The 13,051-nt window shown below is 36.0% G+C and overlaps 1 protein-coding gene across 1 annotated transcript in view; it reads left to right on the plus strand.

Moving 5' to 3' along the window:
* The first annotated feature begins 2,146 nt into the window (after positions 1-2,146).
* Positions 2,147-13,051, plus strand: part of LOC124612138 (pyruvate dehydrogenase [acetyl-transferring]-phosphatase 1, mitochondrial) — a 34,017-nt gene continuing 23,112 nt past the window's right edge. The window contains exons 1-2 of the mRNA XM_047140303.1: positions 2,147-2,812; positions 2,907-3,048. Of these exons, the coding sequence (XP_046996259.1) occupies positions 2,612-2,812; positions 2,907-3,048 (343 nt within the window). The 5' untranslated portion in view covers positions 2,147-2,611. The remainder of the gene's footprint in view (positions 2,813-2,906; positions 3,049-13,051) is intronic.

A 13,051-nucleotide genomic window follows, 5' to 3' on the forward strand; every position in this document is an offset into this window, starting at 1 on the left:
AATAACGAACAAGAAGCAATTGTAAACACTCGTCTGCTGATGTTTTGGGGGAACTAAGATGGCGGCAGGCCCCGCCCACTGGCTTCAAAACAACGTGCAGCGCAAGTCTGTAGCGCCATCTCCCCTTATTCTACCTCCATGTTCGAAACAGTGAACCACAACCGTTCCGAAACACTGAAACAGTTCCACGTATCGATACACTGTATCGAAACATAGAAACAGTGGCCAAGTTTAACCTACACACGGCGCCATCTTTCGATACATAGTGCGCCACTTTTACACAATACAAACATGCGGGCTGGAATCGTGGGAGGAGCGATTTTCGGCCCTTCCCTATTGCTGTACAAGTTGAATGGGCCGCTGTACCATACGTTTCTTTGCTATACTTTGCCTGACGCATTAGAAAATCCCAGTTGGTGTTTGGCCATAGTTAAGGTTTTAGCATGATGGTGCACCACCACACACTTTGGAATGAATGAGCGTAGCTATTTAAAAGAACCGTTTCCAGGGAAATGGTCTCCCCCTCCTTTCCTCTGTCCTTTCCCTGGGCTCCCTCTTCCCCCCCCCCCCCCCTTCCGTCCTGTTTTCTCCCCACTAAACCTCTCCCTACCTCCCTTCTCCCCCCCAGTCCTTTTGTATTCCCCTCCTCTGCCTACCCCACTCCCTGTCGCGTCTGCCACCCACCCCTCTTATGGGTCCTCATCCTCCTTCAGCTCCTTTCCCGGCTCCCCCCTTCGCTTTTACTCTCCTTTCCCCCCTTTTTTGTTTTCCCATCTTCTGTCCAGTTTCCCCCCACCTGCTCTCGACTGTGGTGTCACATTTGCCAACTTTTTAGTGCAGTGTTCCAGTGACTATTCAGTGTTGTTTGTCTTTCTCGTGTTGCGAACAGAAACCATGCTGTCGCTCGGTGTGAATTTTATGTCTTTTGCGAACAGAATCCAGACTGTCGCCGTGTTTTTTACTTGTCTATTGTTTTCCCTGTCTGCTTCATATGTATTTTTCTTAGCATCATCATCCCTCTGTTGTTGTTTTAAGTTCCACGATTTCTTTTCGCCTTGTTACTCTCTAAGTCTCCGATTTTATCGCCTGGTTTTTATTATTTGTTCTCTTGATCTTTGTCACAAAATCTGTCGGCTGAAGAGCGGCATACTAAGCTGCTGCCAGCCCGCCCCCTTCGGGGGGGAATTGAAATTCAATAAATGAAAAAAAAAGGAAATGGTCCAATGTTCTGGCCTCCACATTCCCCAGATCTTAATCCAATAGATTTTTATTTGTGGTGACACTTAAAGCAACAAGTTTATAGTACTCCACACACGGATTTACATGGCCTAATGGCTCTTGTGCATGCCGCTTCGACAATGGTAGATGCGGGTGTGTTACATAGAGAAAAGCAAAACATAATCCAGAGAGTAGTGAAGTGTTTGCAAATCCATGTAGTCTCAAATATCTTCATCAAAGTGAACGTTGCTCGTACATGTATATACCAGCTCTGTGAAGATGCGCCTGGATGTCAATCGTATAAGATGTAATTATTGTGTGTAGCATAATTTGCAATCAAGTGTAGCCGTCTATCATCATGTTTTGTATGTCTTGGTATACAGAGGACGTTGCTGCACCACTGTTATTTTTCTATTGGCTTTATTTGAATTAGGGACGAAAAAAATTGGTCGTTTACGTCTATAAGTTCATGTTATGTTCAATATTTAATCAAAGGTAACAATATCAGAAAGAAAGAGGTGTAAACTGGATACTATTTGATGCTTTAACTGAAGAATTTTTTTGCGCGCGACCACGACTCGAATGTCAATGTTCCTCCAAATCCGTTCCCCAAGGCCTTGCCTTGTGTTACTGAGCTAGTGGGACAGCTCCGGCACTGAGCAAAGTACATGCTACCTGTTCTTGTCCACGCTGCACACAGTTACAGCGTTGACGGAGCCTCGTTTTTTAAATTGCATTTCTATTAAACCTATTGGCGGGACTAGTTTTTGGTAGTTACACTTTTGATTTGACTTGGGATGAGGCATCGCATGCCGACCGCCAAATGCGGCATTTTTTTCTTCACCCAGTAGATGTAACGCCACTCGTGTGACTGCTACGTGGCGTCACTTTTGATGAATGTGGAAACCTGGTTGCCGGAGGGGTGTCTGCGGTCTTGTGGAAGTATTCGTTGCATGTTGAAACGGGGCTTAGTCTTCTCCGTTTGTGGGATCGACTGTAGTGACTTTTAGTTCCTTATGTTGGCTGACCTTATTCACTATATTAAATAATAAAACACGGAGAAATTGTGCAAATGCTAGATACTAACTATATAAAGAAAACTAAATGATCTAATTTGTATGATTGTATGCTCTAGGCTGAAGAAAGCTGATGATGAATTTACTGTAGTGCGATAGGAAATAGATGGTGATCAGTACTGTAGCCAGAGTCCGAATAAAAGTATTTGCATTTGAGTCACAGATTCCTACCTTCTGTGTATTTAGGTTTGTAAATGGAAAGTACACTATGGTATTGGATTTCATTACCAAGTAACAACCTCTATTAGGGTGCATACATTTGGAAAATCTGTTTTTGTTTTGTTTCGTTTCTTGTGTGTGTATTGTATTGCTTCAAGATGGGAATAGTTCCGACAGCTAGGCAGATGATAAACCAATGCTTCAGAAATTTCTCCGTTTCAACTGCAGAAATAAGTAAATGTTTGCTTCTAGCACCGTGCAAAGAAAATTTTTGCAAAAGCGTTATAACTCTTCACAAACGTTTTATGAAATACCATTCAAATAAGTTTGGACACCTACCGAAACTGTCCCCGCAAGAGGTATGTACATAATTGAATGGATATACGACCATATAGCAGTTTTTGTGACTTCATTTGCATTTAAGTTTTGTAAAATACGTAATAAATTGAATAGGTGACCAATATCCTGCGTGAAAATGAATATTCCCAAGAGTTTAACAGTCCTGGTTCAGTTAAATCTTATGATTCCAACCAGCTTGCTTCAAATAACCCAACAGAAGATGCCAGATCAGAAGCATGCTGCTTAATGACAACAGGTAACGTTTCATAGATTTCGATTTCACAAAGTTAAACGTATCGAAATTTAAAGTGTACTATATCAGAATGAAATTTTTACACATGGGACATACTGAGTGATTGTTCGATTCATCCATCCATTGTGCTCTCGAAGCCCCATAATAAAGAAGAGAGCCTTGAGGGATGTAGTATGAGGCAAGTTACATAGCCTATTAACAGGCAGAATACTCGCAGTTGGCCGTATCTGTAAAGTATGGTGTAAAAACAATAAATTATTACTAGCGCTAATCTACACACGCTCATACTTGTGTTATTTATTGACTGCCTTATGTTTGCTTGTCCAGAGAGAGAGAAATGCACTCCTTTATATAGAAAAGCCACTGCTTCTTCTCCTCTACTAGTCAGCTGCTGTTTTTATCTAATAGGTTACATTCATCAAACGAAGTATTTATGTAATTTTACACAAACCACTGACAGCTGTCTATATACTGTCAGAGTGAAGATTTGTTTAACACAAATGAGATGTGCTGAATTAAAATGCCCCCTGTCCAAGCATCTTTTACCTTTTGTTTAAGTATTTGAGTGTTTTCTGTCAGATGTTTACTGTACACTTTTGTGCCAGAGTAAAAAAACTCTACTCTACTAAAAAACTGAACTCTGTAGAGTGGGGTGCATAGCCAATATAAAAAGTTTTACTCCTAATATTGGGGTTGAGAATTGCAGATTTCATCTACAATTCGCTTCTGTTATTAACAACAGGGTCATTCCATGTCAAGTCACCCAGGCCTTGACGCCAACCATGTCAGATTTTGATGAAACTTGGTACAATTACTTCTTTTATCATCCTGAAAGCACTTGTAAAATTTTTTTGCTCTATCTCTTATAGTTTTTTTTAATAAATTTTTAAAGTTTTTAGATTTGGCTTTGTTTCAGCAGTCGGAAATTGTAACTTAAACGTGTCCTCACAACTAAAAAAATTTGTATATTAAAGAATACTCAAGATATCAGTATGAAATTTTGGAATAAGTTTGTGTATTATATCTAAATGTTAAAAAAAAATTACCATAAAGATATATTAAATTCTTCCAAATGAAAAAAAAATTATAAGGGGTTTTTTTTTTTTTTTACCTAACGGATGTTTAGTTTTACAAAAACTGCAATATCTAGAGTCTCAGACCTGATAGAAAGCTCAAATTTGTTTTAAAATACTCTTAATTGTATAGGCTATTAGATAAAAGAAAAATTATGTTGGCTTTTTAACCTGTTTAATAGTTATCTGATTTTTAAAATAATATTAAATATATTTTAAAAATAAAAAATGCCAAGTGACTTAGACACCGAAAATAAGTTTTTGTCTTCTTGGAGTAACAATGTACACTTGGATTTTGTATTGTTACTCCTGTGTTTTGAAGTAAAAAATTGTTACAGTGTTAAATAGTGCTTGGATAGTATTTTATTAAGTTTATTCGAACTCTCAGTAAGTACTGTTGCTTAGTTTACAGAGATTCTTTTCCAATATCCTATAAAAGTAACCAGAACAGTAATCAGACCAAAAGTGAAATCAGTATGTCAGATATTCAAACCTGTAGTGTAGGGTTATTTAAAAAATCTGACTGTTTCCAAACAACCTACACACCTTCAAAAAAGTTACAACCGGTATCACAACTGAGTGAGGAAGAAAAAGATTTGATCCACTTACGATCTGGAATTAATCTGTGTGAATTTAAGAATATATGTTCACACCACAGCTACTACTTTTTAAATGTTTTTGAAAAGTATCAAACAACATGTGTAGACCCACTAAAAAAACACAAAAAGCCCATCAAAAAATCGTTGAGAAGTGTAGGCTTGGATCTTTCTAAACAATTACTGACAAAAAATATTAGCATAAAACCTGGACAAAAGCTTTGCTCAACATGCCATAACTTTTGGGAGAAAAAATTAAGAGTTGAAGTCAATGAAAGCGAAACAGATGATGAAGTCATGGTTGAATTAGAATCATTGGAATCCAGAAATGAATCCCTCGTACAAACAAACATTGCTCTTGATTATTTAGGTTTAACACCGATAAAGCTTCATGGCTTGTCAGAACAAAGTAAAGGGTCTTATTTTAAAAGGAAGTTTAGCAGTATTGAAAAGACTGCAAAAAAGGCGGTTTCAAAAGCATTAAAATATGATGCACCAAGTTCTGATGATGACGAAGAAGATAAAAATGTGGTTGAGAAAGCAAAGGATTTTGATGTAATGATTTCTCTTATGAAAGAGAAGATTTAATCTGTTGGGAGGTCTAGAAAAATCCAGATTCTTGGACTCGAAATAAAGTGATGAAAGAATTCAATGTAAGTGAGTACATGGTGCGACAAGCTAGAAAGCTAAAATCTGAAAAGGGTATTTTGGAAACTCCTGGTCCAAAAAAAGGTAAAACTCTTTCTGAAAATACAGTAAGACTTGTAACAGATTTTTATGAAAAGGATGAAAGTTCCAGAGTGCTACCTGGAACAAAAGACAAAGTAAGTGTTCAAAAAAATGTTTACATGCAAAAAAGACTCATTTTGTGTAACTTGAGAGAACTCTATTATTCTTTCAAATGGGAGAATCCCGAGGTAGAAGTAGGATTTTCAAAATTTTGGTTCTTGAGACCTAAATGGTGTATCCTTGCTGGTGCTGCAGGCACACACACTGTATGTGTATGCAGTATCCACCAGAATGTTAAACTATTACTGGATGCTGTGAAAATTGAAGAATCTTATAAAGACCTAATTAGGATGCTTGTGTGCAACACGGAAAACCAAAACTGCATGCTACGTCATTGCGACAGCTGTACTGCAAATACTGCACTAACTGAGTACTTACCTGAAAAACTAAGTGAAGATTATGATTTAGAAGAAGAAATTGTAATCAGTCAGTGGGTTAACACAGACAGGGCAGAAATGATCAAACAGTCTATCAGTCTTGAAGACTACATTTCTTTATTGGTTAGGTCATTGGAAAAGCTCACCCCCCCCCTCGTTTATAGCAAAATCCCAATCAGCAGCCTTTAAAAGATTGAAAGAAGACCCACCACCCAAAACAGCAATTATTGTGATGGGTTTCAGTGAAAATTATTCCTTCGTTATACAAAATGAGATCCAAAGCTACCACTGGAATAGAGGTGGTTGTACTCTACACCCAGTTGGAGTTTTTCTAAGAAATGAGGAAAACAATGTTTTTGTTTCCAACCAATGTTTTATTAGTGATGACCAAGAACGTGATACTGGTTTTGTTAACTTTGTACAAAAAGAAATTACAAAGTGGCTGTCATTACATCATACTGACATTGACTCAGTTCACTACTTTACAGATGGTTGTGCTGGGCAGTACAAAAATAGAAACAGTTTTAAAAATTTGACTGAACACTTGAGAGACTTTAATTTGAAGGCCCAACACTCTTTTTTTGCAACAAGTCATGGGAAGTCAATTTGTGATGGCCTAGGAGGAACTATTAAAAGAATTTTAAGGAAAGCCAGTCTACAGCTTTCAGACAAAGAACAAATAATGGCAGCAATCGATGTGTATAAGTTTTGTGAAAAAAATATTGAAAACATTCATTTTCACTTTATTGACAAAAAAAGAAGCTGATTTGCTACGGTTAAAACTAGAAAAACGTTTTTCAGCAACCCGAACCATTCCTGGAATTAGAAGTTTTCATAACTTCAAACCACTTCCAACAAACAACCTTGAAATTAGAAGGACTACAGATAGTGTAAAACCCTCCTTAGTCTTTTCTTTCCATTCTTCTTCTGATTGGGTTCGTGTTGAACCATCCATAAATTGCTATGTGGCCGCAAATTATGATGGTAACTGGTACTTTGGACTGGTAAAAACAATATTCAATGATGAAGAAGATGCAGAAATTCTATTTCTACATCCTTCAGGACCCGCTGCATCATTTTTTGGCCTGAAAGAGAAGATTCCTGCATAGTGCCTTTGGAGCACATAGTCTGTGTAGTAGACGCACCTCAATCAAGCGGCACTGGGAGAATGTATTACTTCAAAAAAGACTGTATCAAAAGAACTGAAAGCTCTTGGATGAAGTGGAAAAACAGTTTGAATCAGCATTAATGTTTGTTAAAAAGACAAAATTACTCAAAAAATTCAATGTTTCAAGCAATCAGTTGGGTTATACATAAGTGTCGTAAGTAAACTATCTTTGTACATAATTCTAATGTAATCTACTATAATTAATAAACATGTTAAAAAGCCATCATTATTTTTGTTTTATCAAGTAGCCTATATGTTTAAGAGTAAATTAAAACAAATTTGAGCATTCTATCAGGTCTGAGACTCGAGATATTGCAATTCTTATAAAACAAAACATCCGTTAAAAAAAAAGAAAAAAAATACATATATATTTTTTTCATAGAAAATATTAATATATTTTAATAGCATCATTTTTATCTTCAAATATGTATAATAAATAAACTTGCTGCAAAAATTCATGATGTTATCTAAAAGAGTTTTTAAGATAAGCAAATTTAAAGTTTTGAATACAAATTAAACTGACCATTTCCGAAGGTTCAGAAAACTCAAAACATAAAAACTTTAAAAATTTATAAAAAAAAAAAACTGTAAGAGATACAGCAAAAAAAAATTGCAGGTGTTGTCAGGATGGTATTAGAACCATTTGAGCCAAATTTCATGAAAATCTAAGGAGGTGGGCGTAAAATTTATTTTTTATTGGGTGATTTGATATGGAATGACCCAACAAATACCATTACAGAGTATATGTATTGGTACACAAATTGATTTATTGATTTAGGCGGCATAAAATTATAAACAGAGAGAGAGAGACTGCCAAATTTCACAAATTGGGATTTTTACCCATGTACAGTACTGCTGTTGATATTATCTCATGACCAGCATACTTAAAAAAAATCATCGTTCTTGTGGTGCAAAACCACATTCATATGTGTTTTTAATTGATGATAATGCATCTGTTAAAAACAATAGAAAATTGAAGTCAATATACTTCCTTTAATAGTAGATATTCTTCGTCAGCAGGAAGTGTGTTTGCAGTATAACTTTTAAAAATCTATGTAGGCCTACGTATAAAAAGTATTGTGTACATTATAAAAGCAGCATTTTTAAAATGTTTGTAAGTGTTCAATTTATATGCCAAAATGTGTCCATCCTATAATTATGTCCTTGCATGGGCATCTGCAAGAGGGGGCATTTGTCCTTGCTTGCAGTCTGTGTAAAGTTTTCATTCTTATAAAATTATCACACGTTTATAGCAGTGATTGCAAATCGACTGAACCGCAGATCTAACATTGTCGAATGCGGTGGAAAACCTTTGCCTTTAGTAATCACTTTTTTTCTGTTGTTCTGAAATAGTGTTCCCAATCTTTTCTCAGAGCTTCCTCAAACAGTGTTTATGGAGCTGCAGAAAAGTACCTGTCCAACATTGTGCCGTGCTAATTCCCATTACAGTGGAAACCTGGAAGCTGTATACCTGTATGTGCTTTTTGTCTGTCCCCAAACCCTGCATGGTTGCTGTTCCTTTTGCTGTACAACAGAATCGTGACAGTAGCTGACTGCTTGTTTTGGGGTGAATGTCTGTGATGGCTTAGTGACACATTGTTTTACAAAACAGACCAATTGTGTTGGACACCGAACAACACAGTCATGCTGTACTATTAACCTATGAGCCGAGATGCACCAATCATGAATAGAAAATGCCATTTTTGTGCTAGCAGGAGGAAAATGCATGAAATCTCAAGTTTTAAGCTCGAAAAGGTATCCTCCTCAGTAAATGGGCGTTTCTGTTTCTCCCTGTAGTGCAACACAGCCCAACACGGTCGTAGGGCTTGGAACTCTACAGCCTTGTTGGCATGGCTGCTCAATAATGTGTCAACCTGGATGGACGAGGATGAATTCTTAGTTCAGTCCAAGGGTATTAAAAGTGAATTCAACTGGCAAAATCTGTATACTGGCCCTGAGTTACATTTTATGTAGTTTTCGAGACACATTTTATTAAATATTAGTTATTTCAGTCAGTAAGGGGGGAAAAAATAGAACGCATGAAAGTATTTTATTAAACCCATTAACTTGAAGTTTTGTAAGGAAAGAAAGTCTTGAACAAGCATTTGTTTAAAATTTATTCTGTTTCTCCTTTGGGCGTAACTCACATGTCAGTTTTGTTGGCTGTTAGTGTTGATATCCAGCAGCATTTTCTCGATCATTTGTTTTTCCAATTTTTTATTTCTTAGTTCCAACCTAACATTATTGGAATATGAATACATTTTTTGTGAATATTTCTAGCTTTATTTCCTAACTCTTTGGATACCCTGGATTTAGCCTTATGAAGTTCATAGTGTTGAAGTATAGAGGGCAGCATCAATATGCATGTTGACAAGATAAAATACTTTACTTAACATAGTATCAAAGTGACCTATATTAAAAATTCTAAGGAGATAACTGTCAATTATTTGAAATAAAATATGTTACGTAGTCATGAAGCATGTGCTTTTCAGACTTACTGGATCAGTTATATCAAGAATGAAATTTTTAGAATCTCGCCCCTTCTTGGGTAGATTTCTGCAGATGCCCTTGAGTTCTTAACTAGTAATTTTATTATTACTGCTTGTAAAAGAGGACAAGTGGTTAATCATGTGGCCTCTCACACAAGAGGTCACTGGCTCAAAGTAAGTTGTGGTTAGTGTGCTTTCTTTTCCCTTTCTTCAGACTAAAATAGTCAGTGCACATTATGCCATAGTAAGACAGAATCTCTCCAAGAATCTTGTAATATCTTTAGTGCACTCCTCACAAAATGTAATCCATGGTTTTTGTTTGAAATTGGTATCACTGGTAGAAATGCAATAGCTGTATGTAAACACGGTAGTCAGGATCAGTCAGTGTTGTTGTTACCTATTGTTCTATAGTTCAGATTTTTTGTATCTGAAATTCTGAAACAATTATCAGACCAACTTATTGATCATAATATTACAATTTAGACAAATTTTTGTGGTGATACACTTGATTAACAAGTATGGGAGGGGGTCTACAGAGGTGCACCACTACATTACTTGGTTAGGGTATAAAATGCTCAGCCCTGTCCGTGAAACAGTGTAATCAGAAACATGGGAGTGATGGTACGAAATCACAGTTTAATGTGAATTTGGAACCATAGTGCACCTTGGCTTTTTTCATACATACAAAACTTCACTGGATACAAAAATTTGCTGTCAGCTAAAATCTGAGATCTAAGTGGAGATTAACATTCTAAATGGTTTGGATTATTATTTTTATGCCTATCTTGCAGAACCATTCTCCAATAAATCCTAGAACTTATGCGACATGCTACATAAATACATTATGAACTTTCATACTGGTTACTGGTAAATTAGATTGGGAAATGAGACACTTAAAGTAGTAAATGAGTTTAGTTATTTAGGGAGCAAAATAACTGATGAGGGTCGGAGTAGAGAGGATATAAAATGTAGACTGGCTATGGTAAGGAAAGTGTTTCTGAAGAATAGAAATTTGTTAACATTGAGTATAGATTTAAATGTCAGGAAGTCAAGAAAATCAATGTATTGGTTCTAATACTCAGCATAATCCTATGTCATGATTGTGTTGATGGTCAGAGGACTAATAATAGGTGCCAAATAACTGATTGGGTAGTTTTAATATTAAATAAGTGGAACATTCTTAGTGTCTTTCACCCATGATAAAAGTTAAAGTTAAGAGAAAGAGCAGGAAAATACTATCCATATTTGTGACCAAAGGAGGAGTGACTAGTCAAGGCTAAAGAGACCAGTTTAATAATATTACTTAATGAATACCATTATTACATAACTTCAAGATAGAATGAGGAATAGAAAAAATAAAATGTAAATGTACAGGTGATGAAAGGCAGGAAATTTCAATCCGAATTCAGGATCAGGAGACACATCAAAGAAAGGAGCAGTGGGCTAGTAGCCCATATTATATTTTTAGGGGACTCTGAAACCAGGTTCATGTTCTATTGTTATGTAATGACAATGTGTTCTAGGGTTTATTTATTTATTTATTGAACATGATCTCATTAGGGCCACCTGGGTGGTTCTTACATCGGACCAGATTTTCACAAATACACTATCTTTTTCACATCAAAATCACCTGAGGAATAACAGTTTTAATATGATAAATAGTAGTCAAATGATTTGAGTGTGTATAGCTACAATAGATGAGGGGCTCGGGCATAAAACATGGTAACTGACATTTTAGTGGTTTGGAGATATTAGTATATGAAGTTTCAAAAAAATATAACAACATATTTTACTATTTTATATCTTTTCTTCAAGTTTTTACTAAGTATTTGAACATTAAGGAATGCAATGGTAAGTTACAAAATGGAAATAATTTTTTTTTAATTGGAAAAAAGAAGCAATACATAACACATTGACACAAATTATATGGTAGATACAATGTTATTTGTGAACGTAAAATGTACATACCATGTTATTCATTGCATTAAAAGTGTTCATTTCCCACTGGAAAATTTGACATTATGAAGTTAGTTGATGATAATTTAAGCCAACATGTTAATGACACAGTATCATGTAATTAAATTTACAGTTTTAATATCTGAAAATACTAATAGTGGTACTCAAATTTCACTGTCACTGCTCTCATTGTTTGCCTTGGATTGCTCAGCTGTTTTTAATGTCTTGTAATAAGCATGTTATACTTCTGGTATGTATGGTAAAGAAGATAGAATATCATTCAATTTGGTTGCGTCAGTGGGTTTTGGACCTCTCTGTAGGATTGGTAGAGAACATTTGAAGCCTTTGAGGAACTGTACTGGACAACCGCTTCGCCTTAGTGATAAAGTGTCCATTTCAGAATGGTACTAATTACATACTTTCATTTCTTCGGGTTCCTGCCTTGACAACTCCATCTTTGCATTTGTAATTCCAAACTTTTTTCCAGAACCTGTTTTACAAGCCTGATTGAAGTTGTCCCGCAAGTTTGAAATTTTTACAAAATCGCCTATGGTCATACGTTACACAATCATAGGTTTCTTCTTCTGACACTTCTTCAAGACCTCTATCCACTCCTTAGGCGAGAATGCATAGTGACAATGATTCTGTACATATTTCTTAACAATGCCAAAATCATGATCAGAAGGCAAAATTATATGCCCTACTTGCGGAAATGTGTGTGTGTGTGTGTGTGTGTGTGTGTGTGTGTGTGTGTGTGTGTGTGCGTGTGTGCCAATTTTGAATCTACCCTCTGCTATAAGTTTCAACCATATCGCAACAGTGGTCCAGTTTTTGTCTTGACCTCCACAGTTGTCCCTCACAGTGCTTCAGTAAACAACTGCCAATCTCATCTTCTCCTCTACCAGCAGTGCCTTCATTCTACACACAGAAATATCTTGTTTTTATGAACAAGAATGGACACTGAGATGGTAACAGAAGACTTTCTTTTTGTAGAAAGCAGGACCAGTTGAAAGTTTGGGAGTTGGTAGACTCTGCTGCAAATCAAATGTGATGACATAAACAATCTTTCTCTGCCTCTTTTGTAGCTAGCATAATAACATCCTGTCCTGCTTTTGCTATGTGCTGAAGTAACTCAAGTTCAGCATATAAGGATTTTGATAAGTTTGGTCTTTCTCCTTTCTTGCATTTTCTATTTTAATGTGTAGGTAATTCTATGTGCTGCAAATGTCTGATTTAGGGTTTTTAAAGGATATGTTGTGCTCTCCTACAAAAATCTGTCAAAATTTATCTCTGGACGCAGGCAATTTCTGTAGTTGTTCACATTCTTCTTTGTATTTGTCGTAACAGCTTTCTGTTGTGTATTCCATGCTCATGAATTTCCTATTTGGACTATCAACTCTTCAGTAGTGAGTGGCATATGTTGGCAGTCTATTTATGAAAATATTAACAAATTCAATATCTTCACTCTAATACTTTTTAGGATGATGCTGGTATTTTCCCCTTACATCTCCGGAGGGGGTTCTATGAACTTCATGATCCCTACTTCTTTGTAGTCCAT

Source organism: Schistocerca americana, chromosome 1 (assembly GCF_021461395.2).
Source record: "Schistocerca americana isolate TAMUIC-IGC-003095 chromosome 1, iqSchAmer2.1, whole genome shotgun sequence".
NCBI classification, from domain to species: domain Eukaryota; kingdom Metazoa; phylum Arthropoda; class Insecta; order Orthoptera; family Acrididae; genus Schistocerca; species Schistocerca americana.